The 20437-nt window shown below is 46.8% G+C and overlaps 1 protein-coding gene and 1 pseudogene across 1 annotated transcript; one reads left to right on the top strand and one right to left on the bottom strand.

The window, feature by feature from the left end:
- LOC135538380 (E3 ubiquitin-protein ligase TRIM47-like) overlaps nucleotides 1-20437 on the bottom strand; it is a 38841-nt pseudogene that overhangs the window by 1278 nt on the left and 17126 nt on the right.
- LOC135538382 (tripartite motif-containing protein 16-like) lies at nucleotides 2618-13314 on the top strand. The gene is made up of 6 exons (XM_064964288.1): nucleotides 2618-3293; nucleotides 3725-3820; nucleotides 7592-7825; nucleotides 12190-12349; nucleotides 12475-12534; nucleotides 12766-13314. Exons 1-6 carry the CDS (start codon nucleotides 2697-2699, stop codon nucleotides 13272-13274), a joined length of 1656 nt encoding a protein of 551 aa, XP_064820360.1. The 5' UTR covers nucleotides 2618-2696; the 3' UTR covers nucleotides 13275-13314.

The following is a 20437-nucleotide window of genomic DNA, read 5'->3' as shown; positions in this document are numbered from 1 at the left end:
AATGGACCGGAGATTCCGGAAGCTCTGACGCGAAGGGCGACTCCGACAGCGCCGGAGTGACTGGCGATTCTTGCAGCTCCTGGATGACGGGCGGCTCTGGCAGCTCCCGACTGTAGGGAGGAGATGGAGAGACAGCCTGGTGCGGGGGGCTGCCACCAGAAGGCTGGTGCGTGGAGGCGGCACCGGATAGACCGGCCAGTGGAAGCGCACTTGAGGTCTCGAGCACCGAGCCTGCAAAACCTTACCTGGTTGGACACTCCGTCGGAGACAGGCCAGTGCGGCGAGGTGGAAAAGACCACACTGGGCTGTGTTGGCGAACCGGGAATACCGTGCGCAGAGCTGGTGCCACCCCCTTTGCTATGAAGCCCCTACATAAGATCTGGTGCAAACAATTACCTTCAGAAGTCACATAATGAATTAAATAAAGTCCACCTGTAGGCAATCTAAGTATCACATGATCTATCACATGATCTCAGTATAAATACACCTGTTCTGAAGGACCCCAGTGTCTGCAACACCACTAAGCAAGGGGCACCACTAAGCAAGGGCACCATGAAGACCAAGGAGCACCACTAAGCAAGGGCACCATGAAGACCAAGGAGCACCACTAAGCAAGGGGCACCACCAAGCAAGGGGCACCACCAAGCAAGGGCACCACTAAGCAATGGGCACCACTAAGCATGGGGCACCACTAAGCAAGGGGCACCACTAAGCATGGGGCACCACTAAGCAAGGAGCACCATGAAGACCAAGGAGCACCACTAAGCAAGGGGCACCACCAAGCAAGGGGCACCACCAAGCAAGGGCACCACTAAGCAATGGGCACCACTAAGCATGGGGCACCACTAAGCAAGGGGCACCACTAAGCATGGGGCACCACTAAGCAAGGGGCACGATGAAGACCAAGGAGCACCACTAAGCAAGGGGCACCACTAAGCAAGGGGCACCACTAAGCAAGGGGCACCATGAAGACCAAGGAGCACCACTAAGCATGGGGCACCACTAAGCAAGGGGCACCACTAAGCAAGGGGCACCATGAAGACCAAGGAGCTCTCCATACAGGTTAGGGAAGTAGTGGAGAAGTACAGACCAGGGTTGAGTTATAAAAACATATCAGAAACTTTAAACACCCCACAGAGCCCCATTAAATACATTATTCAAAAATGGAAAGAATATGGCACCACAACAAACCTGCCAAGAGAGGGCCGTCCACCAAAACTCATGGACCAGGCAAGGAGGGCATTAGTCAGAGAGGCAACAAAGAGACCAAAGATAACCCTGAAGGATCTGCAAAACTCCACAGTGAGATTGGAGTATCTGTCCATAGGACCACTTTAAGCCGAACACTCCACAGAGCTGGGCTTTACGGAAGAGTGGCCAGAAAAATGCCATTGCTTAGAAATAAAACAAGCAAACACGTTTGGTGTTCGCAAAAAGGCATGTGGGAGACTCCCCAAACATATGGAAGAATGTACTCTGGCCATCAAGGAAAACGCTATGTCTGGCACAAACCCAACACCTATAATTACCCCGAGAGCACCATCCCCACAGTGAAGCATGGTGGTGGCAGCATCATGCTTTGGGGATGCTTTTTTTTTTAGGAGGGACTGGAAACTGGTCAGAATTGAAGGAATGATGGATGGTGCTAAATACAGGGAAATTCTTGAGGCAAACCTGTTTCAGTCTTCTAGAGATTTGAGACTGGGACGGAGGTTCACCTTCCAGCAGGACAATGACCCAAAGCATACTGCTAAAGCAACACTCGAGTGGCTTAAGAGGACACATTTAAATGTCTTGGAATGGCCAAGTCAAAGCCCAGACCTCAATCCAATTGTGGTATGACTTAAAGATTGCTGTACACCAGCAGGAACCCATCCAACTTGAAGGAGCTGGAGAAGTTTAGCATTGAAACGTGGGAAAGAATCCCAGTGGCTCGATGTGCCAAGCTCATAGAGACATATCCCAAGGGACTTGCAGCTGTAATTGCAGCAAAAGGTGGATCTACAAAGTATTGACGTTGGGGAGTTGAATAGTTTTGCACGCTCCAGTTTTCTTTTCTTTTTTCTCTTATTTCTTGTTTGTTTCACAATAAAGTGGTAGACATGTAGGCATTCAAAGTGGTAGACATGTAGGCATTCAAAGTGGTAGGCATGTTGTGTAAATCAAATGTTACCAACTCTCCAAAAATCTTTTTTCATTTCAGGTTGTAAGGCAACAAAATAGGAAAAATGCCAAGGGGGGTGAATAATTTCGCAAGGCACTATAGATGGCATTACAGGGCATTCAGAAGTTATTCAGAGACCTTTGGACACCTTTGGTTACATTAGTCTTTTTCTAAAATGGATTAAATAAAATCTAATCAGGAACTATAATTTAACCTAGGAACCAAAATCTTTGTCTCCTTCTCGACGTTGCATGCATTTCTTTCTCTCTCCCTCCCTCTAACCCCTCCATCCCTCTCTCTAACCCCTCCCTCTCTATAACCCCTCCCCCCTCTAACCTCTCCCTCCCTCTCTCTAACCCCTCCCTCTCTCTAACCCCTCCCCCCCACTAACCCCTCCCTCTCTCCTTCCCTCTAAACTCACCAATCTGGCAGAACCAGAAAGTCCACACCTCCCCAAAACTAACTTCTGTGAAAACAAAACTGATCTGAGTCTCTGTGTCATCTGTCTGTGTGAGAGTGAACAACCGTCCAAATGGCTCAACAGGGAGATCTGCTGGACCAGGACCAGTTCTGTTGTTCTGTCTGTCTGGATCTACTGAAGGAGCCGGTCGCTATTCCCTGTGGACACAGTTACTGTAGGAGCTGTATTGAGGGCTGCTGGGATCAGGATGTTCTGAAAGGGGTCTATAGCTGTCCTCAGTGCAGAGAGACCTTCACTCCAAGGCCTAATCTGAGGAAAAATAACATGTTGGCTGAGCTGGTGGAGAAACTGAGGAAGACAGGACTCCAGGCTGCTCCCCCTCCTGCTCTGTGCTATGCTGGACCTGGAGATGTGGCGTGTGATTTCTGCACTGGGACCAGAAAGCAGAAAGCCCTCATGTCCTGTCTGGCGTGTCTGGCCTCTTACTGTGAGACTCACCTCCAATCTCACTATGAATCTCCTGCTTTCAAGAAGCACAAGCTGGTCAAAGCCACCGCACAACTACAGGAGAAGATCTGCTCTCATCATGACAAACTGCTGGAGGTTTACTGTCGTACCGATCAGCAGTGTATCTGTTATCTGTGTACAATGGATGAACATAAAGGCCATGATACAGTGTCAGCTGCAGCAGAGAGGACTGAGAAACAGGTAAGACCAGAACAACTTGTTGGTGGCTGTCTGATAAACAAAGAATTAAAAATACAGTAGGAACTAAATCTGTTTGAATATGAGATCATTCAAATGAAATGGATCCACAGCAGAACAAATATGAACACAAACCTTGTGTATATAGATATGTTAACCCAGATTCTCAAAATGTATCACCATTTTCTAAAGTCAAACACTATTATCATTCTGAATAGCGTTTTTTGAGTCCAAAGTTCAGCCTCAACACCTTGATACATGAAATCCTGCCATAAAAACTATAATCATTCACATAGCAACATAATATAATATTGTAAAGGGACTTCCTCAGGATTGTAGACCTTCCTCTCTATGGGTCCTATGTCACATTACTATACTATTGATCTACTGGACTAATAAAGCTTGATAGCTCATTGAAGAGTGATTCTCCACAGAGGCAGCTGGGAATGAGTCAGCAGAAGGTCCAGCAGAGATTCCAGGAGAGAGAGAAGGAGCTGAAGGAGCTCCAACAGGCTGTGGAGTCTTTCAAGGTGAGTATTGTTGACCAGAGGAGACACACCATTTCACTTCTCTCCTCCAGTCAGAGAGAGAGAGGGGCCCCTATTCAATCCCACTGACCTCACTGTTGGGAACAGGCTGTCTGGACCCCTTTCAGAGAATAGACTGGTTCATGTAACCAACTGGGCTGCCTCATCATATAACCATGAGTAACCATGACGACTCATGTCCCCTATACATTAAAATGGAACTGTCTCTCTCTCAATTGAATTAAATTCATAGGGCTTTATTGGCATGGAAATATATGTTTACATTGCCAAAGCAAGTGAAATAGACAATAAACAAAAGTGAAATAAACAGTCAGAAATTAACAGTAAACATTACACTTGGAAGTGATTTGGGGGATGGGGGAGGGTCTATTAGAAGTTAGGAGGACTCTCTTATTTTCTCAGAAGTACTGAGTTTGGTTGGAGGATTTAGAGGTGTAAACCGTGATTGAACACACTCCAGAACAGTAGGTGGCGCCATGCACCTTTAACGTTGGTTTGAGGATCTCCATTATATCATAGAAGAAGTTGGTCTGTGAGGGTTTTAATGTTGGTTTGTGGACCACACCTCTTAAAGGATAGGGTGCAGCATTTCTACTTTTTGATAAAAAGCATGTGGGTTTTGTTGTTCAACTTCCTGCTACTCATGCCAGGACTATAGTATATGCATATGATTAGTATGTGTGGATAGAAAACACTCTGAAGATTCTAAAACTGGTTCAATCATGTCTGTGACTATAACAGAACTTATGTAGCAGGCAAAAGCCCAAGGAAAAACTGTTCAGAAAAACAAAAATCCCTCTGGCAGTTCCCTGAATTGTCTTTGTCAAGGGAAATTAGATAGCGCCCAGTTTACAGTTCCTACAACTTCCACAGGATGTCACCAGTCTTTGGGTTGAAGTTATTCATTGGTGAAACGAAGAAGAGGCAGAGGTGACACTGTGGATTATGTTATGGAAGAGAGAAAACCGTGCATGTATTATTGACTTGCTGTTATTGAATACAGATCGCCCCGTCAACAATTTGATCGATTATTAACGCTTAAAAATACCTAAAGTTGGATTACAAAAGTAGTTTGAAGTATTTTGGCATAGTTTTAAGCAACTTTTGAAATGTTTTGTCATGACGTTGCGTTTTGGAAAGCTGTTTTTTTTCTGGATCAAAACGGGCTTTATAAATGGACATTTTGGGTAAACATGGACGGAATTAATCGAAAAAAAGGACCAATTGTGATGTTTATGGGACATATTGGAGTGCCAACAAAGAAGCTCGTCAAAGGTAATGCATGTTTTATATTTTATTTCAGCGTTTTGTGTAGCGCCGGCGACGCTAATTCATTTGTTTACATCTCGTTCAGGTGGTTCAGGGGGGTGCATGCTATCAGATAATAGCTTCTCATGCTTTCCCCGAAAAGCATTTTTAAAATCTGACATGTTGGCTGGATTCATAACGAGTGTAGCTTTAATTGAGTACCCTGCATGTGTGATTTAATGAAAGTTTGAGTTTTATCGCGTATTATTTGAATTTGGCGCTATGCATTTCCCCAGGCTATTGGCCACACGAGACGCCTCCATATCCCCAAAATAAGATTTGAGGACCTCCATTATATCATAGAAGAAGAAGTTGGTCTGTGAGGGTTTTGTTGTTCCTGAGGAGGGCTACTATTATTTTTATTTTCAAGTATTTTCAGAATGTATTAAAGCCAAAGCTAAAGCTTCCCTAAACAATTCAATATATCAGTCAATATATTTTCTCTGATTTATTTTCTCTCCGTCAACCGTTCCATCGCATCTTAACCGTCTTACCGGGCGGGCACTAGGACCCGGGGGAGGCTGCTGCTGCAGAGGCTGCTGCACCTCTCGTGACTGTCAGTCCTCCTTGTAGCTCATTGGTTAAGCTGTGGCTCGAGACTGTTAACGGTTAACGGACAGGAAACGGCTCTGACAGGACACATTCATGTCGAGGCAGTGATGTGAATGTGTGGTAAGTTAGAATAGAGAGAGAGAGTTTTCACTACTATAGACTTTGGTCATAATCAAAGCTTTGTTAACCAATAGGTTTTTATGTGAGGCTGCCTGTAAGTTACAGTGTAACAGACGTTACTAACGGTAACGGTGTCTTTTAAATTCGACATAAGTTATGTGGCGATGATATCTAGTTAACGTTGTATTTAATGTAGTGTAATGACCTGACTCGATCATAAAGGAACAATTGTCCAGACAGAGGATTGAGTTACGAATTGACGGTTTATTAGCAACTTTACACAGGCTACTGTTTGGCCTGAGCTCACGCCAAATAAATGAAAGATACCCCACAAGCCAATCGGGACCTTCTCTTGTGAAGCCCAGACGTCAGAGAGAGAACAAAGGCTGAAGCTTAACTTCCAATGCCCCGCCCCCTCCACGCCACTCCGCCAACCACCAGGATGCCCGGCATCAGAACATCCCAGGCATTCCTGTGATTGGCAGATAGCAGGTTGATTGGCATGTCGGACCCCGCGAACACTGGGAACTGGTAAGTACAACACAACCAGCTACTAGCCGAACACATAACACACAGCTGTCTGTGCGGGTCGCTACAGTAGTTTTACTATCTGTGCCAGGCTATAAATGACACAGATAATATCTAGTTAACGTTGTATTTAATGTAGTTTCACTCTCTGTGCCAGGCTATAAATGACACAGATAATATCTAGTTAACGTTGTATTTAATGTAGTTTTACTATCTGTGCCAGGCTATAAATGACACAGATAATATCTAGTTAACGTTGTATTTAATGTAGTTTTACTATCTGTGAAAGGCTATAAATGACACAGATAATATCTAGTTAACGTTGTATTTAATTGATCACAGCTTTCTGCTGTCCATGTAGAGTTTTTGGTAAAAAACATTACATTTGATTATTTTGTCAGCACAAATTTGGAAAAAATTCTTTGTTTATCTTTGTCAAACAGGCTGGGCGTCCTCCCAAAGATATGCTTAAAGTTCTGAATGATGATATGAGATATATATGATATACCAAGAGGTGTTCTGTACCTGTCTGTCCAGGAGGGAGGAGAGTAGAGCAGGACCAAGAGGTGTTCTGTACCTGTCTGTCCAGGAGGGAGGAGAGTAGAGCAGGACCAAGAGGTGTTCTGTACCTGTCTGTCCAGGAGGGTGGAGAGTAGAGCAGGACCAAGAGGTGTTCTGTACCTGTCTGTCCAGGAGGGAGGAGAGTAGAGCAGGACCAAGAGGTGTTCTGTACCTGTCTGTCCAGGAGGGTGGAGAGTAGAGCAGGACCAAGAGGTGTTCTGTACCTGTCTGTCCAGGAGGGTGGAGAGTAGAGCAGGACCAAGAGGTGTTCTGTACCTGTCTGTCCAGGAGGGAGGAGAGTAGAGCAGGACCAAGAGGTGTTCTGTACCTGTCTGTCCAGGAGGGAGGAGAGTAGAGCAGGACCAAGAGGTGTTCTGTACCTGTCTGTCCAGGAGGGAGGAGAGTAGAGCAGGACCAAGAGGTGTCCTGTACCTGTCTGTCCAGGAGGGAGAACAAGGCCTGGTGGACCTGGAGAGTTCTGACTGAACCTGTCTCTCTCTCTGTCTCTCTCTCTGTGTCTCTCTCTCTCTGTGTCTCTCTCTCTCTGTGTCTCTCTCTCTCTGTGTCTCTCTCTCTCTGTGTCTCTCTCTCTCTCTCTCTCTCTCTCTCTCTCTCTCTCTCTCTCTCTCTCTCTCTCTCTCTCTCTCTCTCTCTCTCTCTCTCTCTCTCTCTCTCTCTCTCTAGCGCTCTGCACAGTCAGCAGTGGAGGACAGTGATCAGATCTTTACTGAGCTGATCCGCTCCATTGAGAGAAGGAGCTCTGAGGTGAAGGAGCTGATCAGAGCCCAAGAGAAGGCTCAAGTGAGTCAAGCTGAAGGACTCCTGGAGCAACTGAAGCAGGAGATCGCTGAGCTGAGGAAGAGAAGCACTGAGCTGGAGCAGCTCTCACACACAGAGGATCACATCCATTTCCTCCAGGTAACTAAACTGTCTTGTTACATGTGATATGAAATTAACTTCATGGGAAATGTCTCTCTGTCCGTCCCTCTCTCTCTCTCTGTCCGTCCCTCTCTCTCTCTGTCTGTCTGTCCCTCTCTGTCTGTCCGTCCCTCTCTCTCTCTCTCTCTGTCCGTCCCTCTCTCTCTGTCTGTCTGTCCGTCCCTCTCTGTCTCTGTCTGTCTGTCCATCCCTCTCTGTCTCTGTCTGTCTGTCCATCCCTCTCTGTCTGTCTGTCTGTCCATCCCTCTCTGTCTGTCTGTCTGTCCATCCCTCTCTGTCTGTCTGTCTGTCCATACCTCTCTGTCTGTCTGTCTGTCTGTCCATCCCTCTCTGTCTGTCTGTCTGTCCATCCCTCTCTGTCTGTCTGTCCCTCTGTCTGTCCGTCCCTCTGTCTGTCCGTCCCTCTGTCTGTCCGTCCCTCTGTCTCTGTCTGTCCGTCCCTCTCTCTCTGTCGGTCTGTCCGTCCCTCTCTGTCTGTCTGTCTGTCCATCCCTCTCTGTCTGTCTGTCCGTCCGTCCCTCTGTCTGTCTGTCCGTCCCTCTGTCTGTCTGTCCGTCCCTCTGTCTGTCCGTCCCTCTGTCTGTCCGTCCCTCTGTCTGTCCGTCCCTCTGTCCGTCCGTCCCTCTCTCTCTGTCCGCCCCTCTCTCTCTCTCTGTCTGTCCGTCCCTCTCTCTCTGTCTGCCTGTCCGTCCCTATCTCTCTGTCTGTCCGTCCCTCTGTCTGTCCGTCCCTCTGTCTCTGTCCGCCCCTCTCTCTCTCTCTGTCTGTCCGCCCCTCTCTCTCTCTCTGTCTGTCCGTCCCTCTCTGTCTGTCTGTCTGTCCATCCCTCTCTGTCTGTCTGTCTGTCCGTCCCTCTGTCTGTCTGTCCGTCCCTCTGTCCGTCCGTCCCTCTCTCTCTGTTGGCCTGTCCGTCCCTCTCTCTCTGTCTGCCTGTCCGTCCCTATCTCTGTCTGTCCGTCCCTCTGTCTGTCCGTCCCTCTGTCTCTGTCCGCCCGTCTCTCTCTCTCTGTCTGTCCGCCCCTCTCTCTCTCTCTGTCTGTCCGTCCCTCTGTCTGTCTGTCCGTCCCTCTGTCTGTCTGCCTGTCCTTCCCTCTCTCTGTCTGTCTGTCTGTCTGTCCGTCCCTCTCTGTCCGTCCCTCTGTCTGTCCGTCCCTCTGTCTGTCCGTCCCTCTGTCTGTCCGTCCCTCTGTCTGTCCGTCCCTCTCTCTGTCCGTCCCTCTCTCTCTGTCCCTCCCTCTCTGTCCTGTCTCTCTGTTTGTTCGTCCCTCACTCTCTCTGTCTCTCCCTCTGTCTGTCTGTCTGTCTGTCCGTCCCTCTGTCTGTCCGTCCCCCTCTCCCTCTCTCTGTCCGTCCCCCTCTCTCTCTCTGTCCCTCTCTCTCTCTCTCTGTCCGTCCCTCTCTCTCTCTCTCTCTGTCCGTCCCTCCCTCTCTCTCTCTCTCTGTCCGTCCCCCTCTCTCTCTCTGTCCGTCCCCTCTCTCTCTCTCTCTCTGTCCGTCCCCTCTCTCTCTCTGTCCGTCCCCCTCTCTCTCTCTGTCCGTCCCCCTCTCTCTCTCTGTCCGTCCCCCTCTCTCTCTCTCTCTCTCTCTGTCCGTCCCCCTCTGTCCTGTCTCTCTGTTTGTTCGTCCCTCGCTCTCTCTGTCTCTCCCTCTGTCTGTCCGTCCCCCTCTCCCTCTCTCTGTCCGTCCCCCTCTCTCTCTCTGTCCGTCCCTCTCTCTCTCTCTCTCTGTCCCTCTCTCTCTCTCTCTCTGTCCGTCCCTCTCTCCCTCTCTCTCTCTGTCCGTCCGTCCCCTCTCTCTCTCTGTCCGTCCCCCTCTCTCTCTCTGTCCGTCCCCCTCTCTCTCTCTGTCCGTCCCTCCTCTCTCTCTGTCCGTCCCTCTGTCTGTCCCTCTCTCTCTCTCTGTCCGTCCCTCTCTCTCTCTGTCCGTCCCTCTCTCTCTCTGTCCGTCCCCTCTCTCTCTCTGTCCGTCCCCTCTCTCTCTCTCTCTCTCTGTCCGTCCCTCTCTCTCTCTGTCCGTCCCCCTCTCTCTCTCTGTCCGTCCCCCTCTCTCTCTCTCTCTCTCTGTCCGTCCCCCTCTCTCTCTCTGTCCGTCCCCCTCTCTCTCTCTGTCCGTCCCCCTCTCTCTCTCTGTCCGTCCCCCTCTCTCTCTGTCCGTCCCCCTCTCTCTCTCTGTCCGTCCCCCTCTCTCTCTCTGTCCGTCCCCCTCTCTCTCTCTGTCCGTCCCCCTCTCTCTCTCCCTCTGTCCGTCCCCCTCTCTCTCTCCCTCTGTCCGTCCCCCTCTCTCTCTCTCTCTGTCCGTCCCCCTCTCTCTCTCTCTCTCTGTCCGTCCCCCTCTCTCTCTCTCTCTGTCCGTCCCCCTCTCTCCCTCTGTCCGTCTCCCTCTGTCCGTCCCCCTCTCTCTCTCTCTCTGTCCGTCCCCCTCTCTCTCTCTCTCTCTCTCTGTCCGTCTCCCTCTCTCCCTCTGTCCGTCCCCCTCTCTCTCCCTCTGTCCGTCCCCCTCTCTCTCCCCTGTCCGTCCCCCTCTCTCTCTCTCTCTCTGTCCGTCCCCCTCTCTTTCTCTCTCTCTCTCTCTGTCCGTCCCCCTCTCTTTCTCTCTCTCTCTGTCCGTCCCCCTCTCTTTCTCTCTCTCTCTCTCTGTCCGTCCCCCTCTCTCTCTCTCTGTCCGTCCCCCTCTCTCTCTCTGTCCGTCCCCCTCTCTCTCTCTGTCCGTCCCCCTCTCCGTCTCTCTGTCCGTCCCCCTCTCTCTCTCTGTCCGTCCCCCTCTCTCTCTCTGTCCGTCCCCCTCTCTCTCTCTCTGTCCGTCCCCCTCTCTCTCTCTGTCCGTCCCCCTCTCTCTCTGTCCGTCCCTCTCTCTCTCTGTCCGTCCCCCTCTCTCTCTCTGTCCGTCCCCCTCTCTCTCTCTGTCCGTCCCCCTATCTCTCTCTGTCCGTCCCCCTATCTCTCTCTGTCCGTCCCCCTCTCTCTCTCTGTCCGTCCCCCTCTCTCTCTCTGTCCGTCCCCCTCTCTCCCTCTGTCCGTCCCCCTCTCTCTCCCCCTGTCCGTCCCCCTCTCTCTCTCTCTCTGTCCGTCCCCCTCTCTTTCTCTCTCTCTCTCTGTCCGTCCCCCTCTCTTTCTCTCTCTCTCTGTCCGTCCCCCTCTCTTTCTCTCTCTCTCTGTCCGTCCCCCTCTCTCTCTCTCTGTCCGTCCCCCTCTCTCCCTCTGTCCGTCCCCCTCTCTCCCTCTGTCCGTCCCCCTCTCTCCCTCTGTCCGTCCCCCTCTCTCTCCTCTGTCCGTCCCCTCTCTCTCTCTCTCTGTCTGTCCCCCCTCTCTCTCTCTCTGTCCGTCCCCCTCTCTCTCTCTCTCTGTCCGTCCCCCTCTCTCTCTCTCTCTGTCCGTCCCCCTCTCTCTCTCTCTGTCCGTCCCCCTCTCTCTCTCTCTCTGTCCGTCCCCCTCGCTCTCTCTCTGTCCGTCCCCCTCGCTCTCTCTCTCCCGTCCCCCTCTCTCTCTCTCTCCGTCCCCTCTCTCTGTCCGTCCCCCTCTCTCTCTCTCTGTCCGTGCCCCTCTCTCTCTCTCTGTCCGTCCCTCTCCCTCTCTCTCTGTCCGTCCCTCTCTCTCTCTCTGTCCCCCGCTCTCTCTCTGTCCGTCCCCCGCTCTCTCTCTGTCCGTCCCCCTCTCTCTCTCCGTCCCCCTCTCTCTCTCTGTCCGTCCCCTCTCTCTCTCTCTGTCCGTCCCCCTCTCTCTCTCTGTCCGTCCCCCTCTCTCTCTCTCTGTCCGTCCCCCTCTCTCTCTCTCTCTGTCCGTCCCCCTCTCTCTCTCTCTCCGTCCGTCCCCCTCTCTCTCTCTCTGTCCGTCCCCTCTCTCTCTCTCTCCAGTCCGTCTCTCTCTCTCTGTCCGTCCCCTCTCTCTCTCTCTGTCTGTCCCTCTCTCTCTCTCTCTGTCCGTCCCTCTCTCTCTCTCCGTCCCCTCTCTCTGTCCGTCCCTCTCTCTCTGTCAGTCCCTCTCTCTCTCTCTCTGTCCGTCCCTCTCTCTCTCTCTCTCTGTCCGTCCCTCTCTCTCTCTCTCTGTCTCCCTCTCTCCAGAGGTCTCTCTCTCTCTCCGTCCCTCTCTCTCTCTCTCTCTCTCTCTCTCTCTCTCCCTCTCCGTCCCTCTCTCTCTCTCTCTCTCTCTCTCTCTGTCCGTCTCTCTCTCTCTCTCTCTCTCCGTCTCTCTCTCTCTCTCTCTCTCTCTCTGTCCGTCCCTCTCTCTCTCTCTCTCTCTCCAGAGGTATCAGTCTCTCTCTCTCTCTCTCTCCAGAGGTATCAGTCTCTCTCTCTCTCTCTCTCTCTCTCTCCAGAGGTATCAGTCTCTCTCTCTCTCTCTCTCCAGAGGTATCAGTCTCTCTCCAGTATCAGTGTATCTTCAGACTTACCCAGCATCGTTGTCCGTCCTCTTCAGTCCTTTGGAGATGTGAGTCAGACTGTGTCTGAACTGAGAGAGAAACTAGAAGACTTCCTTAAAGGAGAATGGACCAAGATCTCCACTACAGGTGTGTTGAAAACAATAAGAACATCAACTTTAGACCATTGAAAGTTCCCTACTAGTCATATACATGTGGAATATGGTCTGATGATAACATTCCCTCTCTCTGTCAATGTGTTTGTGTGTCTGTAGTGAATATAGTGGATGTTGTACTGCCTCCAGAGCCCAAGACCAGAGAACAGTTGTTACAATGTGAGTCTCTTTATTGTGAAGTAACTAACAGTCTCTTTTTACTGACACTCCTAACAATCCCTCTAGAAATATATAGCAATAGTAGATCTAATCAAAGACTGGGTCTCTATCTGACTCCTCATATTTCTCTGATTTGATCTCTGCTGTGCTCTAATCAAAGACAGGGGAGATACAGTATCTGACTTAACTTATTGTTCTGACTCCCCTCGTTGGTCTCTGCTCTTCTCCCAGATTCCTGTCAGCTCACACTGGACCCAAACACAGCACACACACTCCTCTCTCTGTCTGAAGGGAACAGAAAGGTGACCTGTACAGGCCAAGTCCAACCATATCCTGACCATCCAGACAGATTCACCAACTACAGGCAGGTTCTGTGTAGAGAGGGTCTGTCTGGACGCTGTTACTGGGAGGTGGAGAGGACTGGTGGTGTTGTTACAGCAGTCTCATATAAAGACATCAGCAGAACAGGGGAAGATGGTGGATTTGGACTCAATAACAAGTCCTGGAGTTTATATTACGATAGTGATGGTTATTGGTTCATACACAATAATGTTGTGACTAAAGTATCAGGCCCTCAGTCCTCCAGAGTAGGAGTGTACCTGGATCACAAGGCAGGTACTCTGTCCTTCTACAGTGTCTCTGACACAATGACCCTCCTCCACAGAGTCCAGACCACATTCACTCAGCCCCTCTATCCTGGGTTTGGTCTCACTGGTTCTGCTGAGCTGGTTAAACTGTAAACTGATTTGTTATTAATTAAAATTCAATCCAATGTTTTAATCTTGTACATTTCCATGAATCATGATGTCTGGTGTTGATGTATATTGGTTGTCATTCAGAACCATTGATATGTTTTCTCAGTTGGTTCTCTGTCTCTATGTAATTCTCCTCAGTATCATTGATCAGCTTGTTGGCTCGGTCCTAATTGATGTGTTCTCTGTCACCTGGAGCTGCATGGAAAATGGTCCAGGAACTAAAGGACAATTCAGGACTAGTCAGCCCACTACAAGCTGGTATCACTTCCTTTCTACTAAACTATATGGTCTGGTTTCCCAGACACAGATGAATCCTAGTCCTGGACTAAACAGTATGTTCAATGTAGATGTCCAGGAAACCGGCCCTAAATGTGTCATCTTTCATCCTCCCATACTGCTCAGTCCAGCAACATTAAACCTGTCCAGCAGGTGGTGCTGTTGACCAAACAATAAAACCAGCAGATATCTTGACTTGCCACTCAGTATATCAGTAATGTTCAGAATAGTACTTTAATATCATTGGAGATTGATGGTCTTTTTAATCCACTATCCAGAGTCAGGAACAGATGAAGTTAGGTCTGCTACTGTTCAGTGATTAAATATGATTTATGGTGATGGGAAATAATAAAAAACACTCAACTTCATCTAGTAATAGTTTTCCTTTGTTATTTATTCCAAGGTGTGTCTTTAACTTGTAAATGTATTGTGTGGAGATGAGCTAGTGGTGTGGCTGATAGAATAGAATGAAGAGGGAGGAGGGGAGGAAGAGGGGAGGAGTGAAGGGCTGTTCAAGAAACCAGAAGAGGAAGAGGAAGATGTTCAGGGGAATTACTGTCTCTGTTCTAAATGGTTCCCTATTCCCTACGTAGTGCACTACGGTGCTTCTGACCAGGTCTAAAGTAGTGTTCTACGTAGGGAGGAGGGGAGGGGAAATGAATATATCAGACAGATGAGGGATTTATTACAATATCATGTTTAGTGTTTGTTCACAAAAATATATTCCCTGCGTAGTCACCACTTCCACATAACCAGGTCTGATCCCCCAGTTCTGATTTAGATGGTTCCTCCATTGAACTGGGCCTCAACATGAAATATGGTCACTTTGTGGTTTCCTCCATGTGTTTTTAGTGTTATGTTATGTGTGTTGTCAGGGTTGTTCCTCTGTGTTCCTCGTTGAAAATCCATTAACAATGAATCACAAACTAATTATATTCCAGTTGTGTTTCTACAACTTGATGTCTGACGTCCCCCAGTTCTGTTCAGACCCGTGAACTGGGTCACATTCTGAATGGTGACTTGTATTGATAGTCCATACTGGACTTTACTGTGGTTCTACACTGGAGGGGTTCTATCCTGTTCCCTGATAGTACACAACTACCTGATGTTCTCTTTACTATGGTTCTGTCTGTACCTGTCAATTCAATTCAATACTTTCTTTACATGGTTCTATGTGTTAACATTGCCAAAGCAAGTAAGGTAAACAATAAAAATTAACAGTCTTTACATCACACATACAGAAGTTTCAAAACAATAAAGACATTGAAAATGTCATATTATATATATATATATAGTGTTTTTACAAGGTACAATTTGAAAGGACACTAAAATAAATAAGTCCATACTGGTCTTTACAATGGTTCTTGATCCTCACTGGTTGCCCCTGTATGGAACAGGTCACAAATCTTGCTGCTCTGATGGCACACTGTGGAATTTCACCACTCTCTGTCTGTTTGTGTGTTGATAGTCCATACTGTCTGTTGTGTGTCTTCTCTGTCTGTGTGTTGTGTCTCTCTGTCTGTGTCTGTTACTGTGTGTGTGTGTGTGTGTGTCTCTCTCTCTGTCAATTTGTAAGTTCTATAAGAGCGTGACCTGACTTAAATGTAAATGTAATGTAAATGTGTGTGTGTCTCTCTCTCTGTATGTGTGTGTGTATGTCTGTGTGTGTGTGTCTCTACAATATGTGTGTGTATAAAAGCAGACAACCTCAATCTGGTTTCATTCCTGTAGTTATCAGAACACATGGGGTGTGTAACATGATCTCTCCAGCTAAGTGTGAACTTGTCCACTTCCCTTCATGGATTTAAAGGAAATGACTGGTTTATGTAAAACCTCTACCCCATGTCAACACCAATCCAATGTTTTACATTTGTGAGGAGTAGAGAAGGAAAGCTACATTTCACAACTCTTAGTACAAACTCAAAACATGAAGCCCTACGGTGCTTCTGACCAGGTCTAAAGTAGTGTTCTACGTAGGAAATAGGGTAAGATTTATTACAATATCAAAGTGTTTGGCACAAAAATCTATTAGATCTCCACCCTCAACTTCCTGTCTGTCATCCCCCAGTTCTGTTAAGACTTCCTCTCATTGAACTGGGCCTCATTCTAAATGGTCACTTTGTATTGATAGTCCATACTGGTCTTTACTATGGTTCTACATACAGTACCTGTATTGATAGTCCATACTGGTCTTTACTATGGTTCTACATACAGTACCTGTATTGATAGTCCATACTGGTCTTAACTATGGTTCTACATACAGTACCTGTATTGATAGTCCATGCTGGTCTTTACTATGGTTCTACATACAGTACCTGTATTGATAGTCCATACTGGTCTTTACTATGGTTCTAAACAAGTACCTGTATTGATAGTCCATACTGGTCTTTACTATGGTTCTACATACAGTATCTGTATTGATAGTCCATACTGGTCTTTACTATGGTTCTACATACAGTACCTGTATTGATAGTCCATACTGGTCTTTCCTATGGTTCTACATACAGTATCTGTATTGATAGTCCATACTGGTCTTTACTATGGTTCTACATACAGTATCTCTATTGATAGTCCATACTGGTCTTTACTATGGTTCTACATACAGTACCTGTATTGATAGTCCATACTGGTCTTTACTATGGTTCTACATACAGTATCTGTATTGATTTTTTATTATAGTTTTTATTTTACCTTTATTTAACACAACATTAAACAACACTATAAACACACATACAGTACAACAATTACATATTACATTAAAAACACAAACATCTTGACTAAAAACAGCTGGCCTAAAAACAATAACACTCTTCTATGATATATACATCGATCAAGTGTTTAAACTCCACCAATGAAACTCGATCATCACATTTTAAAATGTTCAGGAGAGAATTCCAGAACCTCGTTGCTTAGTAACTGAAACTATTTCCTTTCCAGGACCTGTTCTACTTCTTGGTTCTGTTAAAGCAAATCAGAATGGGACTGTAATTTATATTTATTTACTGACCTGACTAAAAAATAACTATGGCATTTTACCCAATATAAATCAGTGTATACCAGTGTTTAAACCTACAATATGGCCTTGTAAATCAGTGTATACCAGTGTTTAAACCTACAATATGGCCTTATAAATCAGTGTATACCAGTGTTTAAACCTACGCAAGGTAGATGACCACCAGCCAACAGCGCTGTAGAGATCACAATGATGTGTTAGATTTCTGATTTGTAATGAACCTGAGGGCTGCATGATACACTGAATCAAGTTCTCTCAGGGTGTTGAGGCCTGCATATATATAACATCACTAAAACCTAAAACCATTGAAAAAAATCCAGAAAATCACATTGTAGGATTTTTAATGAATTTATTTGCAAATTATGGTGGAAAATAAGTATTTGGTCACCTACAAACAAGCAAGATTTCTGGCTCTCACAGACCTGTAACTTCTTTAAGAGGCTCCTCTGTCCTCCACTCGTTATCTGTATTAATGGCACCTGTTTGAACTTGTTATCAATATAAAATACACCTGTCCACAACCTCAAACAGTCACACTCCAAACCCCACTATGGCCAAGACCAAAGAGCTGTCAAAGGACACCAGAAACAAAATTGTAGACCTGCACCAGGCTGGGAAGACTGAATCTGCAATAGGGAAGCAGCTTGGTTTGAAGAAATCAACTGTGGGAGCAATTATTAGGAAATGGAAGACATACAAGACCACTGATAATCTCCTCGATCTGGGGCTCCACGCAAGATCTCACCCCGTGGGGTCAAAATGATCACAAGAACGGTGAGCAAAAATCCCAGAACCACACGGGGGGACCTAGTGAATGACCTGCAGAGAGCCGGGACCAAAGTAACAAAGCCTACTATCAGTAACACACTACGCCACCAGGGACTCAAATCCTGCAGTGCCAGACGTGTCCCCCTGCTTAAGCCAGTACATGTCCAGGCCTGTCTGAAGTTTGCTAGAGAGCATTTGGATGATCCAGAAGAAGATTGGGAGAATGTCATATGGTCAGATGAAACCAAAATATAACTTTTTGGTAAAAACTCAACTCGTAGTGTTAATAAACCAGTCTCGATCATGACCTGTAATTCCACAAAATGTTAACCTTTGCACCAACACAGTGTCCACAGTGTCAAAAGCCTTTTACAAATCAATATAGACAGACACACTTTAACACTGACTGCATTCCATGAAATACGTTTTTTTCTTGGAGGCCTTCATCTCCCTACTAACTAGGACCTTCTAACTGAGGACTCCAGGACCTTCTAACTAAGGACTCCAGGACCTTCTAACTAAGGACTCCAGGACCTTCTAACTGAGGACTCCAGGACCTACTAACTAAGGACTCCAGGACCTTCTAACTAAGGACTCCAGGACCTTCTAACTAAGGACTCCAGGACCTTCTAACTAAGGACTCCAGGACCTTCTAACTAAGGACTCCAGGACCTTCTAACTAAGGACTCCGGGACCTTCTAACTAAGGACTCCGGGACCTTCTAACTAAGGACTCCAGGACCTTCTAACTAAGGACTCCGGGACCTTCTAACTAAGGACTCCAGGACCTTCTAACTAAGGACTCCAAGGACTCCAGACCTTCTAACTAAGGACTCCGGGACCTTCTAACTAAGGACTCCACCTTCTAACTAAGGACTCCGGGACCTTCTAACTAAGGACTCTGGGACCTTCTAACTAAGGACTCCAGGACCTACTAACTAAGGACTCCAGGACCTTCTAACTAAGGACTCCAGGACCTTTGACAGTACAGACAGCGTTGATATGGGTCGATAGTTGTCAAGTAGCGAAGGATCTCCACCTTTCAGGAGAGGCAGTACAAAAGCAGATTTCCATAAATTGGGGATTTCCTGAAACCTGGTGAAGTCAAGCGTGAGGTTAGAAATATATGGGGGAGCAATGATGTCAGCAGCAGGTGTAGGAAGCAGGGGTCTAGTTCATCAGGGAAAGGGGATTCTGTTCTATCAATTTATTTCAGGGCTTTACACACTTCTGAAACAGAGAAGGATGGGAAGGAGAACCTGGTGAAGGAGAACCTGGTGAAGGAGAGCACAGGGGTGTCAGGGAGAGAAGGAGAACCTGGTGAAGGAGAGCCTGGTGAAGGAGAGCACAGGGGTGTCAGGGAGAGAAGGAGAACCTGGTGAAGGAGAACCTGGTGAAGGAGAGCACAGGGGTGTCAGGGAGAGAAGGAGAACCTGGTGAAGGAGAGCACCTGGTGAAGGAGAGAGCACAGGGGTGTCAGGGATGAGAAGGAGAACCTGGTGAAGGAGAGCACAGGGGTGTCAGGGAGAGAAGGTACATTCATTTTAGACCTTTTGACCTTTTTAAATGAACTGCCTGCATCTATAAAATGCTGATTCAAGGCCTTCAGAATGGAGGTTCTCTCAGTTACTTCCTGAGTGTCGACCAACAATAGTTTGGGAAGCTGTGAATCTTCTTTTCACTCCAAACCTTTCACTACTTGTCAGAATGTGGAGGGATTATTTAAATGATCTGAAGTAGATTTCAGGTAGTGGTCTGCTTTCACTTTTCAGATCAAAGCCACACCCATATTTCAGACGTCCAATCATCTGCTGAACCAGACCCTCTTGCTTTATCCCACATAGCATTTAGTTCCCTTGTGATTTTAGTACGTTCCTCAGTAAACCAGGGATTCTCTCTGCCCTTCATCCTGAATTTATTTAAAGGGGCCTATTGCGTACATCCTGGAAAGCATTGTGGAAGTAAGAAAAGGCTAATTCAACATCAGGGATTAATTCCATTCTATTCCATTTAATTCTGGATACATCATGTAAAAAACCTGGAGTATCAAACAGCTTCTGGTTTCTTTTCGTAATGACAAATGGGGGATGTTTAGGAATTTGACCATCTCTCACACAGGCAATAGCACAGTGATCAAATACCAGAAGCATTAAAACGATGAGCAGTTTTGGTTCAGATCAAATCAATCAAAGAGGATTTCAGAGGAAACTTTATATTCAACCTCGTTACACTGTTGACAATCTGAGTGAGATTCTGGGTATTGGATAGAATTGAGAGTTGATCAGAGCTAGATGTTAACCAGTCCTGATTCAGATCATCTATCAGGACAAACTCAGAGTTGACATGCTGTGATAATATGAAAATACAATCCAGAGAGATGGTCTGTAACAACAGGAGCAGATGGTCTGTAACAACAAGATACAACCATATTTAAACAGGAGCAGATGGTCTGTAACAACAAGATACAACCATATTTAAACAGGAGCAGATGGTCTATAAACAATTTAAACAGTAGATGGTCTTTAACAACAAGATACAACCATATTTAAACAGGAGCAGATGGTCTATAACAACAAGATACAACCATATTTAAACAGGAGCAGATGGTCTATAACAACAAGATACAACCAAGATACAACCATATTTAAACAGGAACCAAGGTTAGGTTCAACCCCAGATATTCAACTTTATGAAGTTGAGTAGAAGTCAGACCGCTTTAAACAGGAGCAGATGGTCTATAACAACAAGATACAACCATATTTAAACAGGAGCAGATGGTCTATAACAACAAGATACAACCATATTTAAACAGGAGCAGATGGTCTGTAACAACAAGATACAACCATATTTAAACAGGAACCAAGATACAACCATATTTAAACAGTTTAAGGTTCAACCCCAGATATTCAACTTGCTGAGGTTGAGTAGAAGTCAGACCGCTGAGATCTTGTGTTTTGCGTAAACAGCAACACCACCACCCTTAGATTGACCATCTGCACCTAAAACATTATAACCATTGCTGCCAATATATTTTTGTAGCCAGGTTTCAGAAAGCATAAATACATCAGGGTGGGCAGGTTTTATCCATATAT

This window comes from Oncorhynchus masou, unplaced genomic scaffold (assembly GCF_036934945.1).
Source record: "Oncorhynchus masou masou isolate Uvic2021 unplaced genomic scaffold, UVic_Omas_1.1 unplaced_scaffold_949, whole genome shotgun sequence".
NCBI classification, from domain to species: Eukaryota; Metazoa; Chordata; class Actinopteri; order Salmoniformes; family Salmonidae; genus Oncorhynchus; species Oncorhynchus masou.
This window is presented reverse-complemented; position numbering and strand designations above follow the sequence as displayed.

Coding starts and splice junctions, on each gene's coding strand:
- LOC135538382 (XM_064964288.1), top strand. CDS start 2,697: ATGGCTCAACAGGGAGATCTGCTGGACCAGGACCAGTTCTGTTGTTCT. Junction 7,826..12,189: donor ATCACATCCATTTCCTCCAG/GTAACTAAACTG, acceptor CTCTCTCTCCAG/AGGTATCAGTCTCTCTCCAG. Junction 12,350..12,474: donor GACCAAGATCTCCACTACAG/GTGTGTTGAAAA, acceptor GTGTGTCTGTAG/TGAATATAGTGGATGTTGTA.